Raw genomic sequence first — 25,292 nt, 5'->3', positions numbered from 1 at the left:
AGGGCAAATCACATCCACCACAGGGGCCCTGCCACCAAGGAGTTATTTAACTCCCTCAATGACCTCACCCTCAGTGATGAATGAGTTGTCCTCCTCGTCCTGAGACTTTGCTTCCTCTATGGAAGAAGTGTCAGTGGGATTAAAGAGGTCATCAAAGTACTCCTTCAACAATCCAACAATATTGTGATGATATTCTGTTCCTAACCAAGCTGACTTTGGAGAAGAGGTGGTCTGCACAATGGACAGATTGCCAGTCTATCAGAGAAAAACATACAGATAATAAACAGGGAAATCAACTCATGTACAAAAAGACACAAAAATGCTCTCCTTAGCACCAAAAACATCAGATTTAAATTGATTTGAAATATCTGACATTTTGGCCTAAGTCCTAAATCAACCAGTTTTATTCTTTGGGTATTTACAATATGCTATTAGTAACCAGCATTGCCGTTTTGGTCTGGTGGGATTGAAGAATAATTGATAAGGTCATCTCAAGAACTGCAGCTGGAAAGTAGGTGTCGGCTAAATCTGTTACTGTCATGGTCCTGGGTCGTGCGACCCAGTGTTGAGTTTTATGTATCTTTTGTATTCATTTATGCTCTAGCTTAGTTCGTCTAGTTCATTTCTAGGGTGCTGTTTAGCCCTTTGTTTCTTAGTTGTTTATGTCATCTCCTCCTGTACTCAGTCTCCCTGGTTCGTGCGTTTACCTGTCATGCGTCATGTCTGTGTGGTTATGTTCAGTTCAGGTCAAGTCTAATTCCCATGTTTCCTGTTTTACTTTGAAAGTCTGTGTCTAATGTCAGTGTATGTAGTTTCACTTTCCCTGTCCTGTCATTAGGTTCATGTGTATCAGCTGTTCCCCCTCATTTGTTTCCACTTCCCTTCATTCAGTCTGTGTCGCGTCGTCTGTGTTCCCACCCTCCATGTTTTCACGGCCAGTCTTTGCATTCTTAGTTTTCTGAGTCTTCATAGGTTATCGCAGTATCAGTTTCCCGGTTTAGTTATAGTTTAGTTTAGTCACTGTGCTTCTGCCTTGTTTAACCTCCATGTCATCAGCCATAATAAAGGCTCGCTTTCAGTTTAAATTCACTCCCGTCTCCTCACCTGTGTTCGCACCTGGGTCCACCACACACACCACCGCATGGCCTGTCTCCACACACCGTGACAGGTACAATAAATCTCTTCTTTTGGAACATTAATGTTTTTTGTACATAGTCACAGACAAATAAATAAAATATAAATACAAAATACAGGGATCATCAACCATTTATCAAAACAAATGCAAATCTCTGTGGCATTCTGGACATCAACTTCTAGGCTAAACCCAGAAGCTCTTTGTAATTCATGTATATGCTGCTTCTGATCACCCTGCACAATCATCATCATAAAATCTGACGCATCAAAGTGTATGAAGCATAAAAAGTGAATGTCAACAACAGCCAAAACTTTTGGCTGGGACTTCATTTGTTATTTGAACAGAACACTATAAAAGTGTCAAAGGTCCAGTAGATTTACTTTATAGTTATGAGTAAATCTTCCTAATCATAAAACTCTTTTATGTCAGAAACAGTAACTGCAATAAATTTCTAAGTTGCAAAAAATCCAAATGGTCATAGCGTATATGTTTTGTGAGACCAGTTTCCTCCGAAGTTTTAGTGAAGTCCAGTGTAAAGTTGTAAGCCAGACCATCTCCAAATGTGGGCTGGCTTATCACTCCTATCCCATTAAATGGGTTTGAGTATAGCTATATGCCTGCCATTAACACTGGAGCATGACCAATAAAAAGCTAGAATGCACGTGAATCATTCAGAGCACATTGGTAAATAGTTTACCAATGTTAGTTCACCGTGTAGTCTATGATTCAGTGGGTGATTATATCAAAGTGAATGTCTAATGTGAGGTGAGCTCCCATTTGCACCTGCATCCTATACTCACACCCACTCCATGTGTTTTCCAAAACACTAGTTATATCCTTAGACTTTCTGCATATGTCGTGCTTATGGAACATAAATTGCATATATTGTATATTTTATAGTTTTATGTTAGACTTCATATCTCTGACACCGCAGAAATTATCTTATCATTACTTATTTTATCTTGATGTCTGTTGCAGTTCTAATAGACACAACTTTCAGTTTTCAGTGTCGACTTGCAATCTACTAGTTCTGGTTGCCGATTACACTTTCAGTTCAAGTAAAGAATCCCGTGACTGTGGAGAAGTTATACAATACACTTGTAAAAAAAATCATTTTGGTGTGGAATTGACAGTACACACCCCCTGATTTAAAGCGCACTTGTTTGTTTTCACTCTGATAGCTATCTTTTTAATTTTACAGTGACATGGAACATTCAAGCCTGATCCTCTAAAATGTATCAGTAGGTGTTTTTAATAATTAGCCTAAATTAGCCTAAACTGTAGCCTAAATTGGGCTAATACGTACTATGGAGAAGGGCATTTTTAAAAACTGCATTAATGTCTATTTTCTGTAGATGCCATTTTTGCTCAGTCTGTTTCCTATTGTTAAATCATGAACACTGATCTTAATTGAGTGAATTGTGGCCTGCAGTTCTTTACATTTTTTGGGGGGGTTCTCTTGTGACCTCCTGGATGAGTCGTCAATGTGGTTTTGGAGTAATTTAGGTACACTGGCCAATTCAGACCTGCTGGAGGACCTGGTGAGCATTTACAGGGGATCAACATTCATTTTAAAAGTTTCACTGTTACTTTTGCCTGCAATACTGTATGTGTCTACAGCAGGGTCTCAAAGTATTACTTGATTTTATATGCAAAATCCTTTTAGCAGCTGTATTTCACAGCCAGCTTAAGCAGGCAACAATCTCAACTTTTCTTATTAAAAAAAAGAACCTTTAGAAAATGTCTTACTCACATAAATGTTACATAAACAATAGACTTATTGAGTTATTTGCACATAATATTATTTAATAATTTCTAAAGAACCAATTTAATCCTCCTTTTTTTGTTTCATGGACAAACTGTGATACTGCTGGAGAAGTAGAAAATAGACCAATTAAATATCAGCCTGCATCTGACTTTGGTGATAAAGCAAATGCCATTTGTAACCATGGGTTATTAAGACAATGTTAACTCTAATAGACAATGTTTTGATGCATGCTCAATCATCCAGATATCATCTAGAAATCTCAAAAAGTTTATTCTGTTCATCTGGATGTAGCATTTTTGGAATAATACTAAATAATTTTTAGAGAATTTTAGAGGATTATGTTTTTAACTCCTGTCTTCAGTAACTTTAGAGTGTAACACTGGATACAAAATGAATGGAACCACTATTTTGATGTGTGAGGTAAATGGTCAGTGGTCACCTTGGCTTCCTAAGTGTATACCTAAGTCATAAGTTAAAATAATTCTTTGCATGTACTGAACTCATTCGAATCGTGATCTCTTTGCTTGAAGTGCAACTTCACCTCCAATTCTTAGCCTAACTCCTCCTGCTGCAGCTGCTAAAAAGCAGCTGTAGGAAGACTAAGGGTTCCTGGCCAGCACAAAGATGAATGGAGAGTAATGCTGAGTGTCATTTTACCTCTACTCCGAGGTTTCTTTTGAAGTAGATGATTTTTCCATTGCATTATTTTGTCATATGCTAGAAAAACATGTTGGTTGCAAGTTGTAATAATTCAAGCTTTTGACTAACTGCTCAAAGCTGGAGCTCGCAGGCTTGTGCTTCCTTTCTGTCTCTCATTTATTTAATTCATGGACCATGGAAGCTAATTCTTAAATTCTTGCTTTATTTGTTTAATTGTATCATTATATTTCAATAATGTAAAGAAATTATTCAATTATTTACCACACACTGAAAAGATTAAAAAGAGATGATTATCTTTACCCTATAACCACAAATAAACACTCAAATTTTTTAACGCTCCCAGTTCTAAATCAATAACATAAGTAAATTTGATATTATGCATGAACTGTTTCTGTTGGTGCCTCTTGCCCTAAGACAGCTGTGATCGGCTCCTGCCTTTCTTTGGTCTTTCTCACATTGAGCTGCAGATGATTCTGCTGGCACCACATGACAAAGGAGTCAACCACAGCTCGGTACCTGGCTTCATCATCCTCAGGGATGCATCCAACCGCCACAGAGACATCAGAAAACTTCTGAAGATGGCGGTCTGTGTGTAGGGGCTGAGGTCTGTGGTGCAGATGGTGAAGAGGAAAGAGTTAGAGGATGGTCCCTTGCGGGCCCCCTGTGTTGCTGATCACCTTGACAATGTTGAAGATGCACATATTGGGGTCTACCTATCAGGTAATAAACAATCCAGGACACAAGATTCTGGAGTCCCACACAAATCCCACACAAGTTGTGTGGCACAGGCTTTGAGGACATGGAGAGTCACCCTGTCTGGTCCAGCAGACTTGCCTGAGAACATCTTCTGACTTGTCTCTGAATCTGGTCATGAGTGAAAGTAACAGTTTGGGGAGGGGTTTCAATACTTTACCAGGAGGCTGTGTTGCAATGTGGAGAGAGAGTGGCTTTGCTGTGGATTGCAGGCTGATTACAGGTAAGTCAGGGGGTGAACATTTATTGCAATCTCAAATCTGTTGAAAAGCATGTTCAGCTTATTTGCTCTGTCCACACCACCCCCAGCTCCCCTGCTGCTGGATGACCTGAATCCAGCAACTGTCCTCATGCCACTCCATACCTCTATCATGCCGTTCTGCTGGAGTTTCTGCTCCAGCTTTCTCCTGTACAGGGAGTGCAGAATTATTAGGCAAGTTGTATTTTTGAGGAATAATTTTATTATTGAACAACAACCATGTTCTCAATGAACCCAGAAAACTCATTAATATCAAAGCTGAATGTTTTTGGAAGTAGTTTTTAGTTTGTTTTTAGTTTTAGCTATTTTAGGGGGATATCTGTGTGTGCAGGTGACTATTACTGTGCATAATTATTAGGCAACTTAACAAAAAACAAATATATACCCATTCCAATTATTTATTTTTACCAGTGAAACCAATATAACATCTCCACATTCACAAATATACATTTCTGACATGCAAAAACAAAACAAAAACAAATCAGCGACCAATATAGCCACCTTTCTTTGCAAGGACACTCAAAAGCCTGCCATCCATGGATTCTGTCAGTGTCTTGATCTGTTCACCATCAACATTGCGTGCAGCAGCAACCACAGCCTCCCAGACACTGTTCAGAGAGGTGTACTGTTTTCCCTCCTTGTAAATCTCACATTTGATGATGGACCACAGGTTCTCAATGGGGTTCAGATCAGGTGAACAAGGAGGCCATGTCATTAGTTTTTCTTCTTTTATACCCTTTCTTGCCAGCCACGCTGTGGAGTACTTGGACGCGTGTGATGGAGCATTGTCCTGCATGAAAATCATGTTTTTCTTGAAGGATGCAGACTTCTTCCTGTACCACTGCTTGAAGAAGGTGTCTTCCAGAAACTGGCAGTAGGACTGGGAGTTGAGCTTGACTCCATCCTCAACCCGAAAAGGCCCCACAAGCTCATCTTTGATGATACCAGCCCAAACCAGTACTCCACCTCCACCTTGCTGGCGTCTGAGTCGGACTGGAGCTCTCTGCCCTTTACCAATCCAGCCACGGGCCCATCCATCTGGCCCATCAAGACTCACTCTCATTTCATCAGTCCATAAAACCTTAGAAAAATCAGTCTTGAGATATTTCTTGGCCCAGTCTTGACGTTTCAGCTTGTGTGTCTTGTTCAGTGGTGGTCGTCTTTCAGCCTTTCTTACCTTGGCCATGTCTCTGAGTATTGCACACCTTGTGCTTTTGGGCACTCCAGTGATGTTGCAGCTCTGAAATATGGCCAAACTGGTGGCAAGTGGCATCTTGGCAGCTGCACGCTTGACTTTTCTCAGTTCATGGGCAGTTATTTTGCGCCTTGGTTTTTCCACACGCTTCTTGCGACCCTGTTGACTATTTTGAATGAAACGCTTGATTGTTCGATGATCACGCTTCAGAAGCTTTGCAATTTTGAGACTGCTGCATCCCTCTGCAAGATATCTCACTATTTTTGACTTTTCTGAGCCTGTCAAGTCCTTCTTTTGACCCATTTTGCCAAAGGAAAGGACGTTGCCTAATAATTATGCACACCTGATATAGGGTGTTGATGTCATTAGACCACACCCCTTCTCATTACAGCGATGCACATCACCTAATATACTTAATTGGTAGTAGGCTTTCGAGCCTATACAGCTTTGAGTAAGACAACATGCATGAAGAGGATGAAGTGGACAAAATACTCATTTGCCTAATAATTCTGCACTCCCTGTAATTGTCCTTAGCCTTCCTGATCTTGCCCTTCAATAACACCTGAACCATTCACACCTCCTCTCTATTGGTAAGATGAGATCAAGTCTGATCACATAAGACCTTGTATGTGAGGAGAGGTATTTTAAATTTAATTCTGGATATAACAGGGAGCCAATGAAGATAAGCCAATATAGGAGGAATATGCTCTAATATTCCCTGTCAGTATTCTCTTAATGTGTAAAAGCTTTATAAAGTTATAGAGTAAATCTGTAAAAAGGAATATAGACACAGTTGATTAAGGTTGTTATCATTTAAGACTGTTCAACCAACATGTATCTGTATCAGAATTAAAACCCTGTGTTAATCAAAGAGGAAATTATGTGGTTACAGTTGCTCCAAAACTCTAAGAACAGTAATTAACTATCCATCCATCCATTCGCTTCCGCTTAATTAATTAACTAAACAAGGTGAAATAATACAGCATATTACAAAGTTACGTGTACGTGTATTTAATATGTTTTTTAATTCCAACTTTCCCTTTATAGTCTCAGGTGGACCAGTCTCCTGGTTAATGGTAGATAAAGTCATTTTGGATAACTGCATTGATAGTTTCCTTGTTGTTGAATATGTACCACTACAATACACTCATTTTATGTGAATCCACACAAACTTAAGAGCTTTGTTTCTTTCGTGTATTTCATTACTATGTTATAAAGTTTGCAAACTGTGGTCTAAAGTCTGAAACTTTTGGCTGAAGAAAAAGCACGTCACTGTTTGACCGCGCTTCCGAGAAGGGGACGCAACCCACATTAAAACAAACAGAAACCCCAAATAAGCTTTCAGGACAGAACTGGTAGCGGCCACCACTGCGATTCAGACGTAAGGTATGGTATTGTCTGTTTTAACCGTCACTATTTATTATTATTATTATTATTATTATTATTATTATTATTATTATTATTATTATTATTATTTATGGTTGTTTTTGTTTGTTTGTTTGTTTTTACCACCCATGGTATCTTTGGATCAAGGAAGACTGATACGTGACCTGCGAGAATTCCCGGACATTTTCCGTACCTAATTGCCATTTAGTTCAACATATATGTTGAACGCACCATCGTGGCCTTCATGTTATAAAATGTGGAAAGACTTTGGGTTTGTTTTCGGCCGCGACAAAAGGGGAAAAAAGGAACTGAGTATTTTCTGATATTTCATATTTAAAACCTAAACTTGGTTACTGTTAAGGTTTTGGTTTAGCGAACTATATAAACTTGACTGAATGTTTGCATCTCCCACCTGTCCGTTAATTAATTTGTTAGCAGTGACAGATCTTCTTGAATGGAGAGCCTTTGTTAGTACCAGCCATCATGACAGAGTAATATCTCTAATTATCTTTCTTGTGTTTGCCTTTGTTTTGTACCAGAAAGGGCTCTTGGTTTTAGTTAAACCTGTCAGATCCTGTCATGGCTATTACTGCAGTCCTTCTGCTGAGCAGTCTTGGCTTTTTGGCAATTACTGCTCAAGGTGAGTGGATTAGCTTGAGAAACACAGCATGGTGTTTCGTCTTAAAATTGTGTTCTCTTTTTTGTCTGTATCTTTTTTCTTTCTCTCTTTCTTTTCCCATGTACAGCTCAAAACTGTTCCAGACCTCCTAAAGGAGAAAATATGGATTTAAAGGACAGTGACATTCTTCTAACTAGTTTCCCAGATGGGACCACAGTTACTTTTGCCTGTAATACTGGATATGTGTCTGCAGGAGGGTCCTCACGTATTACTTGTACTGCTGGAAGTTGGAGCCCTCTGGGGTTGAAATGCCAAAGTAAATATTAACACTTGATTTTAAATTCAAATTCCTTATAGCAGCTGTATTTCACAGCCAGTTTAAGCACATGAGATTGGGTGTCAGGTAGAATTTACTCCCCATCCTGGAAACATTCTTAAAATTGTTGTTTAAAAAAATGTCTACCTCTATAAAATGTCTTACTCACATATACATGTTACATAAACTATATTTGGTGAGATAATTACACATACTATCACAAAAGTCCTAAAGGACCAATTTAATCCTTATTTTTCTTGTTTCAGGGCACAACTGTGGCCATGCAGGCGAAGTTGAAAATGGACAGATTGAATATCGTCCTGGGTCTGAATTTGGTGATAAAGCAGTGCTCATTTGTAACATTGGGTTAGTAATACGATGTTAGCTCTAATAAAAAGTGTTAAGATAATTAGTTTTTTGATCGAAGTTAGTAGTAGCATATTAAATCACTAAAATGTTGCAATTGAATGTCTTAAAAAAAAACAAAAAACATGCTGTTCTGTGTCATGTGAAATAAAATTTCTAAACTAACCTTTTTCCCTCCAATCAGTCATGTGCCAGTTGGTGGAGGAGAACTGACTTGTAGAAGCCAAGGGTGGTTGGGCAGGTTGCCTGTATGTGAAGGTTGGTTGTCTTGTCGTAATACAAGTCAAACCCCTGATTAAAAGCTCACTGTTTGTTTTCATTCTGATAGATTTTTATTTTTATTATACAGTGCCATATTGTGAACCACCACCTGTAGTACAGGATGGCTCTTTCAGTCCAAATAAAGATATGTATGAATATAATGAAGTTATACAGTACACCTGTAAAAAGGATTATACACTTGTTGGATCAAGACGGTTGCATTGTTCGGATGATGGAACATTCAAGCCTGAGCCTCCAAAATGTATCAGTAAGTATTTTCAATTTCTTTCAAGAACTTGTTCTCTGTTTTTGTCTTTATTTTTGTCTTTTTCTTTTTCTTTTTCATGTACAGCTCAAAACTGTTCCAGACCTGTTGGAGACAACATGGATTTAAAGGACAGTGACATTCTTCTAACTAGTTTCCCAGATGGGACCACAGTTACATTTGCCTGTAATATTGGATATGAGTCTGCAGGAGGTTCCCCAAGTGTTACTTGTACTGCTGGAAGTTGGAGCCCTCTGGGGTTGAAATGCCAAAGTAAATATTAACACTTGATTTTAAATTCCAATTCCTTATAGCAGCTGTATTTCACAGCCAGTTTAAGCACATGAGAATAGGTGTCAGGTAGAATTTACTCCCCATCCTGTTTCCAGGATGGGGAGTAATCCTGGTTTAAAAAAATCTCTACCTCTAGAAAAATACTCACATGAACATGTTACATAAGCAGTAGACTTTATTTGTGGAATTAATTATACATAACATCATCTAAAAATTTTCTAAAGAACCAATTTAATCCTCATCTTTCCTGTTTCAGGGAAGAACTGTTTCTCTGTGGAGGACGTTCAAGATGGACAGATTGAATATCGTCCTGGGACTGAATTTGGTGATACAGCAGTGCTCATTTGTAACCCTGGGTTAGTAATACAATGTTAGCTCTAATAAACAGTGTTTAGATAATTAGTTTTTTGATTGAAGTTAGTAGTATCATGTTAAATAAATAAAATGTTGCAATTCCATGTCTTAAAAAAACAAAAAAATGCTGTTCTGTGTTATGTGAAATAAAATTTCTAAACTAACCTTTTTCCCTCCAATCAGTCATATGCCAGTTGGTGGAGGAGAACTCACTTGTGGAGACCAAGGGTGGTTGGGCAGGTTGCCTGTATGTGAAGGTTGGTTGTCTTGTCTTAACACAAGTCACACCCCTGCTTAAAAGCTCACTGTTTGTTTTCATTCTGATAGATTTTTATTTTTATTTTCCAGTGACACAATGTGAATCACCACCTGTAGTAGAGTATGGCTCTTTCAGTCCAGTTAAAGAACTCTATGACTATAAAGACACTATAGTGTACACCTGTAAAAAGGATTATACACTTGTTGGATCAAGACAGTTGCATTGTTCGGATGATGGAACATTCAAGCCTGAGCCTCCAAAATGTATCAGTAAGTGTCTTGAATTATTTTCAATAACTTATTTTGTTTTTTCTTGTGTAGTATAAATTAGGCTAATACATACTGTGGAAAAGGTCATTTTTGACAACTGCACCAATGTCTACTTTCTTTCCCTGCAGAGGTTGAATGTGGAGATCCAGAGATTCCATTTGGACAGTGGAGTAGCGGTGCTCGACCTCCGTATGGATACTTGTATAAAGTGACATTACAGTGTAACGCTGGATACACAATGATTGGATCCGCTACTGTGATGTGTGGGCTAAATAGTCAGTGGTCGCCTGGACTTCCTCAGTGTATTCGTAAGTCAAAAATTAAAATAATTATTTGTAAGTGCTGAGCTCAAGCACGATCTCTTTGCTCTAAGTGCAACTTCACCCGCAATTTTGAGCCTAAGTCCTCCTGCTGCATATTTATGAAAAGTGCAAAAAAGGCAGGTAAATGAAGACTAAGGGGTCCTGGCCAGTGATTTTCAGCAAAAAGTGGAGAGTATTGCTGAATGGCACGTTACCTCTACTATGAGCATGGATATATGCATGGATCTTGGCAGCTAATATTTGATTTCTTGCATCATTACAGTATATTTCAGTAATGTAAAGACACTTATTGAATTACAGCATTAAATTAAAGAACTGACAACAGAAGATTTTTACCATATTTACATAGATCATTACTCAGCGTTTTTTTGAGTGCATGTCCAGTGCTAGCTTTGAATTAAAAACTGTTTTTCTCACTGTAGGGACGACACCAGGAACCATTCTTTTTATTTATAAGCAAACATCAGGTTTGGCTTAAACATTGCTTTCAAAGCAGAAATTATGTGGTCAAAGTTGCTCCAAGACTCTAAGTACAGTAACTAACTAAACTAAGTGAAATAATACAGCATATTACAAGGTTATAAAATATAACAAAATTGCTCTAATAAATACAAATAGCTCTAATTATAATTATCTCAGTATATTACACAAAATTAAATATATATATAGCTGAAACTGACGTGCCTCTCTAATCATATCATTTAATTTTCTCTGTAGATGATTTGGTATTAAGGATGTGCAATTACTACAATGTGTACGTGTATTTAATATATATTTTTAAATTCCAACTTTGCCTTTATAGCCTCAATTGGACCAGTCTCCTGGGAAATGATAGATAAGGTCATTTTGGATAACTGTATTGATATCCAGTTTCCTTTTTGTTTCCCACAAGTTTAATATGAAGAGTCCAAATGATGAATAGAATGAGGATTTTTAACCTCTGAAGAGATAGTTGTCGTCAGCAACGTTAAAGTGTGAACCTGGATACATAATCAATGCAAACCTTACTGTGACATAAAAACGTTACTGGTCACCTGGACTTCCTTAATGTATACGCATGTTATGAATTAAAATTGCTTAAATATATGTAGCTTCACTTCTCAATTGTTGTTAAAATTTGTATTAAATACCTCAGGAAGTTGCTAGCATAATATAGAGATAATTTTGGACAATTCTAGTTATTTCCATTCTGTGAATGTGAAAATCCTGTGATTCGATATGACTGAATAATGGTCTCCTCCTGTCTGTGGTCTTATTTCAGGGAAGATCTGGATAAGTTAAGAAAGGCCCGTGTACCCAGATATACGATAAGATATAAAAGGTTTGGCTACGTGGAGTGTCACAAAAGTCATCATATTTTGTTTTAATTTGATTTCACATTGCTGCATGTGAATGATCATATAATGTTCACTTTTATGTTTAGAAAACACTATTTGATAAACAGTTTCCACAAGTTTTTGAACATTTCTTTTTGCTTATAATCACCTGGTTTCATGTTAATATGAAATCACTCTTTTTTTAAGTCTCAGTTTTAAACTTCAGTATAAATCCATTAAATAAATTTGAATCTCTGCGTGCTTGCCAAGTAATTGTGAACAGGGGTCATGTGGAGGTCATACAAAAATGACCTGACATGTGAAGGACACATTTAAAGTATTAAGTTAATTTGTAAGGAAGTATTAAGTTAATTTGTAAGTTTAAATGTCCATTTACACTTATGATTAAAGTTTGTATTTAAATACATTTGATTCCAGACAGTTTAGTACAAGTTGTACTTTCTCTTCTGTAGGTTGTTTTAAATGTAAAAACAAATTTAAATAAATAAATAAAATAATCCTCTGAAGTTTTTGTATTTTTTTTTCAAATGTGGTTGATGTAATTTAGAGGAATGTTTGGAAAAACATTTGGAAAAAGCAGGAATTGTGAATCATGAATAAACAGACCGTACAACAGGAAGTTTATTTCCTCACATTGATTCAGTCCGCCCTGTTTTGTAATGCGTCACCCTGTTTGAATGTATTGGGCACTGTAATTTACCACACAAAATGTTTTCACAAGAATGTCACAAGTAGTATGCATGGCTTACAAAAGAGGGCCAAAGCTTTTCAAGGACAGTAAAGAACAGCCTACACTTTCACATTGTCTTAAAGGTGTATGTGTCTTTTTATATACAGGTCTCGTGCTGTGTCCTATTAATACTGCTTTAAGAAGGGAAAACTGCATATTTATGTGAAGTATGGAACAACAGAGTAATAAGGAAGTGTTGGGTTTATGGTGGGTGGGGCTCATAAACTTGTGCGTATTATGTTCAGAAAAGACAGAACAAAAAACAAAAAACGGTTATAGCATACAGACTAATTTCAGAAATACAGCGGTTTCAACTAATTTAGTTTTTCTTCCTGGTGCTACATTTACTAAGTAAAATGGATGGAAGTACAACAACCCTCATTTGGCTTATTGGTAGCACTACAAGTACTACACTCGTTTTATGTGAATCCACACAAACTTAAGAGCTTTGTTTCTTTCGTTTCTTTCATTATTATGTTATAAAGTACGCGAGCTGTAATCTAAGGTCTAAGACTTTCTGAAGAACAAGCACGTCACTGTTTGACCGCGCCTACTTCCGAGAAGGAGACGCAGCCCACATTAAAACAAGCAGAAACCCGAAATAACCTTCCAGAGCAGGACTGGTAGCAGTCATCATTGTTTGGCGTCCAGACGTAAGGTATGGTGTCGTTTGTTTTAACCGTCCGTAACAACCGAAAAAACAAAAACAAAGCGTCGACCCCATAACAGTGCTGTATTATTGTATTTATCCGTCGTTGCTGCTAAGTTAGCTAACAATTAGCTAGCTAACGCAGCCGAAGGCGATTTAACAGTTTTTGGATTTTGACCAAATTGCAGAAATTCAGATGGAATCAGTATTTTTTAATCTTTCGGTGACACCTTCTTAACCCCCCTGTAAGCTAAATTACGCGATTATTTCTGTGATGTGTTACCACTCACGGTATCTTTGGATCAAGGAAGAGTAGCATACGTGACCTGCGAGAATTCACGGCCATTTTTTCCGTACCTACCTGTCATTTAGTTTAACAAATGTTGATCGGCCCGTCGCACCTATCGTGGCCTTCAAGTTATAAAATATGGAAAGACGTTAGGTTTGTTTTCTGTCGCGACAAAGGGAGAGGGGAGGCAGTATTTTCTTATATTTTATATTTAAAACCTAAACTTGGTTACTGTTAAGGTTTTGGTTTAGCGAAATATATAAACTTTACCGAAGACCGAATGTTTGCACCTGCTACCTTCCGCTAGTTAATGTGTTAGCAGTGACAGACCTGATTCAATGGAGAGCCTTGTTAGTACCAGCTATCATGACCAAGTAATATCTCTGATTGTCTTTCTTGTGTTTGCCTTTGTTTTGTACCAGAAAGGGCTCTTGGTTTTAGTTGACCCGTCAGATCTGTCATGGGTATTACTGCAGTCCTTCTGCTGAGCAGTCTTGTCTTTCTGGCAATTACTGCTCAAGGTGAGTGCAGTCCGGATTAGCTTGAGACACGGTAAACACAGCATGGTGTTTTTCTTGGGTTACCCTGTTCTTAAAATTATGTTCTCTCTTTTTTTGTCTGTATGTTTTTTTTTCTTTTCCCATGTACAGCTCAAAACTGTTCCAGACCTCCTAAAGGAGAAAATATGGATTTAAAGGGCAATGACATTCTTCTAACTAGTTTTCCAGATGGGACCACAGTTACTTTTGCCTGTAATACTGGATATGAGTCTGCAGGAGGGTCCCCACGTATTACTTGTACTGCTGGAAGTTGGAGCTCTCTGGGGTTGAAATGCCAAAGTGAATATTAAAACTTGATTTTAAATTCAAATTCCTTATTGCAGCTGCATTTCACAGCCAGTTTAAGCACATAAACATGTTACATAAATAGTAGACTATATTTGTTGAGATTACACATAATGTTATAAAAACAAGTTCCAATATAATCCTTCTTTTTCTTGTTTCAGGGAAGAACTGTGGCCAAGTAGGCGATGTTGCAAATGGGCAGATTGAATATCGTCCTGGGTCTGAATTTGGTGATAAAGCAGTGCTCATTTGTAACTCTGGGTTAGTAATACAATGCTAGCTCTAATAAATAGTGTTTAGATGATTAGTTTTTAGATTGAAAGTAGTAGTAGCATATTAAATCACTAAAATGTTGCAATTCCATGTCTTAAAAAAAACAAAAACTTGCTGTTCTGTGTCATGTGAAATAAAATTTCTAAACTAACCTTTTTCCCTCCAATCAGGTATATGCCAGTTAGTGGAGGAGAACTGACTTGTGGAAGCCAAGGGTGGTTGGGCAGGTTGCCTACATGTGAAGGTTGGTTGTCTTGTCATAACACAAGTCACACCCCTGCTTAAAAGCTCACTGTTTGTTTTCATTCTGATAGATTTGTATTTTTATTTTCCAGTGACACACTGTGAATCACCACCTGTTGTACAATATGGCACTTTCAGTCCAGTTGAAGAACTCTATGACTATAATGACGTTATAGTGTACACCTGTGACAGCCACTATACACGTAATGGATCAAGAGAGTTGCATTGTTCGGATGATGGAACATTCAAGCCTGAGCCTCCAAAATGTATCAGTAAGTGTTTTGAATTTTTTTTCAATAATTTGTTTTGCTTTTTCTTGTGTAGTATAAATTAGGCTAATACATATTATGGAAAAGGTCATTTTTGACAACTGCACTAATGTCTTTCTTTCCCTGTAGAGGTTGAATGTGGGGAACCAGAGATTTCGTTTGGACAGTGGAGTAGCGGTGCTCGACCTCCATATGGATACTTGTCTACAGTGACATTACAGTGTAGCACTGGATACAAAATGATTGGATCCGCGACTGTGACGTGTAGGCTAAATAGTCAGTGGTCGCCTGGACTTCCTCAGTGTATACGTAAGTTAAATTAAAATATCTATTTGCATGTACTGAATTCAATCGGATCATCTCTTTGCTTTAAGTGCAACTTCACCCGCAATTCTGAGCATAACTCCTCCTAATGCATATTTTTGATAAATGCTGAATGGCAGTTTACCTCTACTATGAGGTTTCTTTTGAATCTCGTCATATGCTAGCAAAACATGTTGGTTGCAAGGTGTTATAATTCAAGCTTTTAGTTAACTGCTCAAAGCTGGAGCTTGCTGACTTGTGCTTTCTTTCTTTTCCCCATTCATTCAATGCATGGATTTTGGCAGCTAACTCTTGATTTCTTGCATTATTATATTTCAATAATGTAAAGAAAATATCCAGTTACATGATTAAATTAAAGCATTTACGAAAGATTATTCTTTCCATATTATTACAGATCATTACTCAGCATTTTTTAAAAGAAATAATCAGTAACATACATAAAGCTAATATTATGCATGAACTGTTCCTGTTGGGAAAATTTTATTCAACTTTTCCAGTTCGTAACTGATACCTTTGGGTAATGACCACATGATTTACTAGGGATGCACTGATCTGATTTGTGGATATTGGTTCAATTGGCATCTAGTGGCAGAACTATTATAGCATGAAGGATGATCACCTAATCAAAGCCACAGCAGTTTAGAGGCATATCATGCCAGCTTCACCAATTGCTTTTCTTTGTATGCTTTCAAAGTGCAAAGTTGATGAAAGTGAACTGAGATAACTGAGAAGATCGGACTGTTTTGCTTGATTGTTTTTACGCTCTGTTTGGTATCATATGAATTAAGAGCCAGAGGGACATTGGTTTGGTTTGACACACACACCAAAATTCTTTTTATATATATAGATAGACCTACCTACCTACCTCCCTCCCTCCCTCACCAAATACCTAGAGGTACTCTGTCTGTATCAGATCTCAACTGGTAAAAGCATGATAAGTGTTCCCTCTATTAAGTGTGTCCAATACTAGCTTTGAATTAAAAAGTAGGGTTGGGTTTAAAAACAATTGATTTTCCCTTTTCAAAATAATTTAAGTTTGAATAATGTGATATCTATTCACTGAATCGATTTTTAAATATAAATGTATTTTTTCAGAAATGCCAGAATCTCAGGTTAAAGCTCACAAAATTATTTCAACAACTGGCAAACAGTTAAAACAACAAATGAGAGCAGATAAAACTAAACTCAACCAGCAGCAAAAGAAGATCCAAACCACGTTTCACGTTTGAAAAACATCATCATGAATTCTCTCTTACTTTTGCTGTTTTGCTTCCACCATGATAAAATCACACTTACTGCACAGCTCTCTCTCCTGGTGTACTTTAAGACCAGTTTCCCATCAAAAATCTGTTTTCTCCATTTTTTGCTGGCTTATTACGCACTTGTCTACTGTTGTGTACAGTGCTGCCGGTCGCTGTTTTTTGTTTTTCAAAAATTACCTCCAACAAGAGAGCCTAATTTCTGTTCTTCAATATTGAAGAAATGTAAACTTTTACAAATGATGCCAAATCGTAAAACACGTACCTGTATTTTTAATAAAACCTCTGTAACTTTGCTCTGCTTCAATTCAGCAGCATCAGGTAATGTTACTCTGCTGATTCATGGTTTTCTTCCGTTTTTGATCTACTGCAGAATATTTTTAAGGAGGTTATCTGCTATGAAGCGCCAGGCCAGGAAAATCTCCTTCATATTTTTGTGTTTTATCCTCGGTTACTGTAACACAAAGGCATCTGCTTTGATGCTTACACCTCTGATGAAATCTCATAAGTGTCAGTTTTGTTTTTATACAGAGATATAAAAGTATGGATATGTACTGATAAATGATCAGAATTATAATATTTCTGACTGTGTCAAAATTGAATTGAATCAAATCAGAACCTTGCGAATCAGAATCGAATCAGTTATAGAAATTGAAATCGATGTCCAACCCTATTTAAAAGGCTGTATTTGTCACTTTGGGGACAACACCAGGAACCATTCTTATCTATAAGGGAACATCCGGTTCAGGTTAAACATTGCTTCTGTAATTTTGTGAAATAAAATCTGCCCAGTAAATGTTTTTAGTATTTGATTCTTAATCCTAAGCCTCTTTTAATTTATTGCTGTATTTATAATAAATGGCATATCAGTTTATCTGATGTGTTTGAGAGGCCAAACAGGGAAAGCATTGATTTCATTGGAACTTTTAACTCACTTGGTTAGGAATAGTTTTACTTCCTACAAACACAAGGTCTTGTCATGTCAAGCTTGAAATATCTAAAAAGCTGCTGTTGCTTGCATGTTTCCATTGTGTTGTTTTATCTGCCTAGCTGTCCTCCTAGAACATCAGCGCGCTGCTGCTGTAAACAACGCAGACTTAAACTGAGTGATCTTTAGCAATAGCCTAAAAATTGCCAAACTGTAGTTTGGCAATAGATCAGCTTGTTGTCGCAGATATGCAATCAAAAACTATTCCAGGCTTTTGAGTGAGGATCAGACCGATGTCCCAGTCAAATAGTTACATCTCTAGTTGGGATTTTACTAGGGGTGCAATGATACACAAAATTCACAGTTCGGTTCGATATTTTTTTTCGATACAAAAAAAAAAAGTTCGTGCCTTTTTAATTTGTCATTTATTAAAATTATAAATATATGTTTTAACTCAAAAGTACAGTTTTTAAATTTAATGTTGCTGAAACAACAAAGTAATAAAAAATATATAGATAGATAGATATCTGATCGACAAATCACTCATCTTTGGAAAAGAGAGTTCATTACAGAGAAATGGCTCTTTCCAAAATAAAAGCTATACTATACGCTTCTTCTGGGGTATACTCTCAGCAGCATATTAAACATATCAGGTCCCCATAAGGACAATCATGTGCTAACGGCTGTCTAAATGACTCGGGTAAAGTTTGTAGCATGAGTGCTTGTTGTTTTTGTCTGCTTCCACTTGACTTTGCACTAGGATGATGTCGGAGTAAATGTGCAGTCATATTCATTGTGTTCCCACAAGTGCTGTCAGCGTTAATCTCATTGAAATGACGTTAAGGCTACAACACGGCAAATCTCCGTTAACGAGCTACCGCGTATTGCCCCGTGCGTGGGGCTGGACGGCCAACACGTTAACGAGCTAACTGCGCTAACGCACTAGTTCCCACCCATGTAATTGAGCATTGCGTGGCACATCCAACATACTGTTTTACTTTTGTCCATGACGCGCTTACCTTCAGGGTCATACTTCACATGAAGACCAAAATAGTTCCAAACGCCAGATCTGAATGAGGGTGGGGGAGGTTCAAATTGCCATGTTGGAAGGAGAGCTTAACTTCTGTTTCGCTAGCTTGCCCTGCGCTCAGTGAATCTGCGTTCGACTACGCCTAGGCTGCACTGTCGAGCGCAGATCCACTGAGCGCTCAACACAGACAGCATCGTCAGAAGAAAAGTTGATAAAATTTTTGTATTGTTCGATACATATGCGTACCGAACCGAAAGCACTGTATCGAACGGTTCAATATCAATACGAGTATTGTTGCACCCCTAGATTTTACACATCCCTGCTGACTGACTTTTTGTTCCTGCAGCAAACCCCACAACAACTACCACAACAACTACCACTACGACCATTACCACTACTAACCCTTCTACCCCAAAGAAACCAACAGGTACAGTTCATTTTAAAGCTTGTAAAGTTCTCAAAATCCAGCTTTCCTCCCTTTTAGCTAGATTGGGTATTTAATTTCCGCAAAGAGCGCATGAAGTTCTGGGACTACTATTGCCAAACCCTGCTTTATGCCTTATAAGTTGCCACAGCAGATCATAATCCTCTATCTAACCCAGAAACCCTCTGTGGTTGGCGTCTTTTTTTTTTTTTTTTTTTCTGTCTGGCAGCTCTGTTTTCCACCTTTGACTGGGATGTCCTCTGTCCCTTCTCGGTACAAACCATCTTGCGTGTGTGTGTGTGTGTGTGTGTGTGTGTGTGTGTGTGTGTGTGTGTGTGTGTGTGTGTGTGTGTGTGTGTGTGTGTGTGTGTGTGTGTGGCCACTGTCTCCAGACGTATAGCATATCAGGTCATACTACCATCATAATGTCATATTGTTAAGAAAACCACAATGGTTACGTATACTTTTGGGTTTATATGGTAACCGTTTAAATGAGTGATGAAACTTGCCATACTAACAGGATTTTTTTTAATGTAAATCTGTTGACATAGATTATTCTGTTTATTTCTCAAACTTTGCAGCAGTTTCCATGTGTTCCCAATATCTTGACATTGTTTGAACATGTTTTTTTGGAAATGTGCATAAACTGCTATATTGTCAACAGTTCAAGAATGTGAAGATCCCCAAAAGAGAAGTGCTGAGGTGACTGTGAGCTCTCAACCTCCATATAGACATGGGGTTAAAGTGACTCTCAGCTGCTCATCTGGATACAAGCTAAATGGACCAGATACCCAGACATGTGAAAATAATGGTCTGTGGTCACCAGGAATTCCAGAATGTACACGTAAGTCAGTTGTTAATTATAAACATTTATGTTTTCAGCTTTATCATATAATACTCTACATGGTAAAAAAACGTGTGTGTGTGTGTGTATATGTATGTATATATGTGTGTGTGTGTGTGTGTGTTCAATGTCAGTTTCATATCCTGAAAGTAGATGTAATAAAAATAAAAAATTTAAAGAAACAATTTTAAAGCATACTTTTGATCAACCAGAAGGATGCAGTTCACGGGGATTGAAAGAGATTTTTCAGTGTGCTCATGGGTCAGTTGTATAATCAGTTTAGGAATTTTGCTGTCTCTTCCTTTGGTTTTAATTGGTCTTTGTCTTTTTTACCTTAACCTCCAGTGGACAATGGAAATGGCAGTCCTAACGGTTTAGTTATTGGCATTGTGGGTAAGTTTGAAATTCATCTTTTTATAGTAGATCATGAATGTAAAAACATGAGGTTGACCCAAAAAGATCATGTTTATATTTCAGCATGCTTATCATATTTTTATGATACACATTCAGAACATACCTGTAATAAGTATTAAATGGCAGTACTTTAATGTAATATAGTCTTTTTTTTTTCTTTCTTTTATTTAATATTAGGGTTTTTTGTTTGTTCGCTTTTGTTATTTGCCTTGACTGTACATTTAAAAAAAAAAAAAAAAAAAAAAAAAAAAAATTGGTTGGCCATTGGGTCAACTTGTTGGTTACACTAATTATTATATAGTGTTATCAATCCGGTCTTTAAGTCTGACGTCATTAGCCATGTTTGGGCTCTGGAATCTGGTCTAAATTCTTTCATCTGTAATAAAATGATCACTGTGGCTGCTCTGCCAGGTGTAACAATTAAGTTTAACACCCAGGCATCCGTGAAAACATAATTTTTGATATTTAACAGAGTTAGAAGTTAGCAGGGAGTGAGCTCGCTAGCTTCCATCTAAATATCTGACTGAGAGATTTATGAAACAAATGTTATCACTTCCAACATAAATGAAGACTGGAAAGTTACTGAAGTTTGGCTAGCTGTATATAATGATGTGCTACGTGATTGCTAGCACTACACAGCTATGTTAGCATAAAATAAACAGTAAAGCTGGAGGGCGAATGCTAATGAACGGAGGACTTTTTCTCCACTCGATAAAAGTTAATGTGAGGGTTCCCAATGGTTAGGGGCAAATGCACTCGGACGGCAGGATGCTGTAAACGGACCAAACGTCAGTCAGGAGAACCACGGAGATAATCCATTCATAATACGAGGTTAGTCATTAATATACTACTGCATGGGCTGGGCTGTAGTTAAATCGTAAGGGTTTAAAAACTGAACTTTAAAATGATTAGCGATAATAAAAACCGAGAGAAGCCGACAGTGATCACTGACTGTTTTTAGGGGGTTGGGATTAAATAGAACAAGATACAAAGCATTAGAACATGTTAAAAACACCAAAGCCTTATTAAATGCAGACTACTTTGGGAACGGAAGCAGGGTTCATCACGTCATCACTTAAAGACTGGATATACTGGTGGTAAACCATTAAGTGTAGGATGTCCTGCAGCCGCAGCAAATGGAAAGTTAAACAAGACGCAAAAGTTTTAAAGTAAAAACGGATGATAGCTCTGTAAACCAGTGTGGTTCTGCACTAATGTGATTTATAATAACTGTAGTTATGCCACACTAGTGGCCTATTACTTGAGTTAACAACTATAGTATGTTCTGCACAGTCCAAAGTGGCTCATATTTCAGTAAAATTGGAAATAACAGAAGAATATAGTCTCTTTAAAAAATAAATAAATAACGAGAATTCTTTAACTTGGTTTGTTTCATTGACTGTCTTCTCACTTGAAGACTATTTGCCTGGTCTGATTTTGTTTTGCCCCTTCTTTTGTTAAATACTACTCAAATATTTTGCCAGGATTATCCTCCTTTAAAATTGTATCATCAGTGTAGCAGTCTCCCATATTCTTGTTTAATTATTACTTACTTTTGTGGCCATACTGACATCTAATAGGTTGTCCAGTAAATAAGCTTTTTTTTTTTTTTTTTTTTAACTTTCTTCAATTTTTTTTTTTCGCATTAATTTCCTCCCCTCTCCCCCATAAAAGTTGTGGTCATCGGAGCCCTGGCCGGCAGCTTTGGAGGCTTTATGTGGTACAAGAAAAACAGCAAAAAGGGAAAGCGGTAAAATTGTGTTTTATTAAACTTTGCTGACTAACCCTCGAAAAAGCTTTGTCCTTGTAATGGCTTTGTGTTGTTTGCTTCTCAGGCTACCCATTAGTTTTCCAGCTTTTCTTTCTATCCAAGCTTTCTATAATCTTAGTGTTGCATGTTGAAACTTTGTGCTTTTTGTAAGGCTTCCTGGATAATGAATTTCTCTACTACAGTGTTATTTTATGTAGCATGTAGTGTTTTAAAATATTGAATGATGAGATGAGTAGTGGTTTAAATTGTGTTGTTACATACAATATTTTCTGAGGCTTGGCACAAATGCAATGCAACTGCTGTGAATGCCATGACAGGAATTTTGTTTCATTTGCATTAGCTTATGTACCACAGCTAATTCTTAAATTTTAAGGCTGTGAATATGGTCAAAGAAATACATCTGATTTGTAATATTTTAAAGAGAAGAAAACTTTTTATTGACTAAATTTACCTGTAAAATAGGAAGTGTGTGTGTGTCATACCAGTGACACATTTCCAGAGAAGTGTTGTATGAAACTCGGTGGCTTTCCTGTTGTGGACTTCAGAGTCTTACACTTCGGTGTTTCTCCTTGATTGCTTGGGAGGGTGAAGAAGTGGAAGTGGTGTCAACAGTGGAGTTTTATTTAGTACTGCCTTGTCATTTTACATAGATTACTACTTGTAGGTATTCTCATATTATATATTTACTGAAACTGAATAAGTCTTTCAGTTAAGTAATGATGTCTTCATTTTGCCAGTCTCTGCTGTGTGTGCGCGTGCGTGTGGGTGGGCGTGTGTGGTAGAAAGGGACTTGGCAAAGGGTATCAGAAGGTGAAGTAGACACGCATACCTATAGTGAAATCTATAGTGGAGGAAAGACCTTGCTCAAATAATGGTGACATCAAAACACAGTAGTCTCTCTTTGCGTTGAAATGGGGCATAGTGGGAACTTAAACACTTTTATTTTTGGGGGAAATGCAATACTTCGTATGAAGTCTTATTCAAATATTTATCATGTATTGGGGATGCACAGCGTTCAATTTGCTTTTAGGATCCATAATGTCTGCCATGAACTTGTAAAAATGAAGAGGTCGTTAGTCAGTAAATGTTGTGGATGGTTTTTTTTTTTTTGGGGGTTTTTTGGGTTTTTTTTTTAAAATAAATGTGACAAGGGAGCATTTGGTGGTGGCATAATTATATCCTCCTGCACAATCTTATCACTCTTTGTATTTATAAGAGAAATATAAAGAGCCCAAATAGTATGTAGGCATTGTTTACATAGTATATTGTAATCTCTTTAGTCGCATGAAAGATTTTAATTACATTTTGGAACATTGATATTAATTCACTTTTTATTTTAGCTTTAATTTGAGTCTTTAAAAAAGCCAAATAGGTTGTTATTGATAAAGATTTATTTACCTGTTTGGTTCTGCTGACAGGAATGAACAGGTAATATTTTGTATCTCATCAAACAAATTTGGCTGTTTTGACTATAAGAGGTGAAAGAGTAGCTGCAGGCACGGGTGCTGCTTGTGTGGGGTGGTCCTTGTGGATGAGTGGTATGTAGGCATGTGGTGGTTTCTGTGGACTTCTTCATTCCATGTAGTTTTCTGTTTGCCTGTTGTACATAATCAATAATGTTGACCAGTCATTACTGGATTACAGCACTCGAAGAGGCAATACTGACAAAGATGCTACAAATGTTGGAGAGGATGTACTGTAGCACTCTCGGTAAGATGATGGCTCTTGAAGAACACTTGAGCTAATTTATGTAAAACAAAAAACGAGATTAATGTGATAATGTAGATATACACGTCATATAATTTCACTCATGTCCATAATGTATGTTCAGTGATGGTCTTTTTTTCTTTTTCTACCTTGGCTGATACCTAACTTGTGGAACAACTGTTTTAGTACTCAAACATTTTTTTCCTTTCTCTACAGGTTTGCTGGGAGTTTTAGACTTTTCAAAAAAGTATATAATTACTCTTATTTATTTACTGAATTTTATTTATTTTTTCAGTAAGCATGACAGCCTGGATACTCCACAACTACTTGCTGTGAAAACCGCTTCCTAAGAAGAATGCCAAAGGACCAGTCTTTGAATGTACATGCCCTCTGTGTGCATGCATTTGCCCGAAGTTTCTGAGCACCTCTCTTAAAATTGGATTCCGAAGACCAAGAAACATCAGTGGATTGGGACATGTTATGCTTCGAGTGGCTTTTTGTATTCTGATCATAACAAAGAAACTGATAATTATTTAGCGGAGAAGCTTCAATTCTATGTTGAATTTATCTGTTGCACTGTAGTAAAGGAACACAGCTTGACTATTGTAGCTCATTTACAGATGGTCTAAAATGAGCAAAATTGGCACACAATGTCTGTAACTACTCATTTGGATCAAAAAATTTTGTTGGAAAAGTTTTGTGTATTAAGGACTGTTAGTTTGGAGAGTTAGATCTGTAAAATGGTCCCAAATCTAATCATAAGGCATCTATTCATGCCTTAATGCAAAAAAAAAAAAAAAGTGTTTTAGCTTGTGCTTCATTCAAATAGTTGTGAATTTCATAAATGTTAACCCAGTTGTTGGGTTTCCAAACCTGCCTGCAGTGTTTAGCCTTAAATAATGTCAGCACCTTGTTTTTTTTTGTTTTTTTTTTTAATTTGCCAAAATAAGTTTGAGGATACGTGAAGACACTTCAATCATCCAGGAAAGGAAATCCCAAAAAGTTGTTTCTGTTCATCTGGACTCGTCTTTAGTCTCAACTGACTGCAGGTTTCCCAGATCTTACAAACCTGAAGTCAGCTGGGACTGAAGAAGTGAATGAAATGTTTCTCCCACTGGACATGCTACGATGAACAGAAACAACTTTTTGGGATTGAGTTTCAAGGTTTCATTGACAAGGGGGAGGGAAAAAAAAGTCATAAACTTGTATTTTATGTCTTTTAAATGTTTGTGGATATCAGCCTGTCACTGCATCAGTTTTTGTTTTGTTTTTTTGAAATTGTCTTTTGACTACTCGCTGTTCAGGACATGAAGATGAATATTTTGAGTATTAGCTCAAATGCCTTGCTTAATATTTATTATTAAAATAAAAAAATCTGATTTTTAAGTTGGAACAAAATTTTATAATAAAATCAATGAAGACATCGCTGTGTGCTAAGCTGCTCTTGATAATGTTAATGTACACACACACAAGC

General features: G+C 37.1%; 2 protein-coding genes across 11 annotated transcripts; both read left to right on the top strand.

Annotated features, from left to right (window-relative positions):
- Positions 1 to 7,103: 7,103 nt before the first annotated feature.
- Positions 7,104 to 12,300, top strand: LOC146364810 (complement component receptor 1-like protein). Of its 6 annotated transcripts, none has more exons than XM_084916295.1 (11): positions 7,104 to 7,156; positions 7,308 to 7,796; positions 7,903 to 8,091; positions 8,358 to 8,457; positions 8,642 to 8,715; positions 8,807 to 8,986; positions 9,071 to 9,256; positions 9,534 to 9,633; positions 9,815 to 9,888; positions 9,980 to 10,159; positions 10,288 to 11,725. In XM_084916295.1, the coding sequence occupies exons 2-11, from the start codon at positions 7,736 to 7,738 to the stop codon at positions 10,503 to 10,505; spliced, it is 1,362 nt and encodes a 453-aa protein (XP_084772421.1). In that variant the 5' UTR covers positions 7,104 to 7,156; positions 7,308 to 7,735; the 3' UTR covers positions 10,506 to 11,725. The 6 variants fall into 6 exon arrangements, with proteins under 6 accessions (XP_084772421.1, XP_084772420.1, XP_084772423.1 ...); XM_084916294.1 differs by having other exon boundaries at positions 7,109 to 7,156; positions 7,304 to 7,796; XM_084916297.1 differs by having other exon boundaries at positions 7,124 to 7,156; positions 7,696 to 7,796.
- Positions 12,301 to 13,083: 783 nt separating this feature from the next.
- LOC146364809 (membrane cofactor protein-like) lies at positions 13,084 to 25,241 on the top strand. Of its 5 annotated transcripts, XM_084916302.1 has the most exons (13): positions 13,084 to 13,207; positions 13,910 to 14,008; positions 14,138 to 14,326; positions 14,494 to 14,593; positions 14,776 to 14,849; positions 14,941 to 15,120; positions 15,247 to 15,426; positions 19,005 to 19,085; positions 19,747 to 19,926; positions 20,272 to 20,319; positions 22,015 to 22,090; positions 23,756 to 23,821; positions 24,114 to 25,241. In XM_084916302.1, exons 2-12 carry the CDS (start codon positions 13,948 to 13,950, stop codon positions 23,811 to 23,813), a joined length of 1,227 nt encoding a protein of 408 aa, XP_084772428.1. In that variant the 5' UTR covers positions 13,084 to 13,207; positions 13,910 to 13,947; the 3' UTR covers positions 23,814 to 23,821; positions 24,114 to 25,241. The 5 variants fall into 5 exon arrangements, with proteins under 5 accessions (XP_084772428.1, XP_084772427.1, XP_084772429.1 ...); XM_084916301.1 differs by having other exon boundaries at positions 23,756 to 25,241; XM_084916303.1 differs by lacking the exon at positions 23,756 to 23,821 and having other exon boundaries at positions 13,085 to 13,207.
- Positions 25,242 to 25,292: the final 51 nt, after the last annotated feature.

Source organism: Perissodus microlepis, chromosome 20 (genome assembly GCF_051167445.1).
Source record: "Perissodus microlepis isolate ML-2025 ecotype Zambia chromosome 20, ASM5116744v1, whole genome shotgun sequence".
Classification (NCBI taxonomy): Eukaryota; Metazoa; Chordata; class Actinopteri; order Cichliformes; family Cichlidae; genus Perissodus; species Perissodus microlepis.
This window is presented reverse-complemented; position numbering and strand designations above follow the sequence as displayed.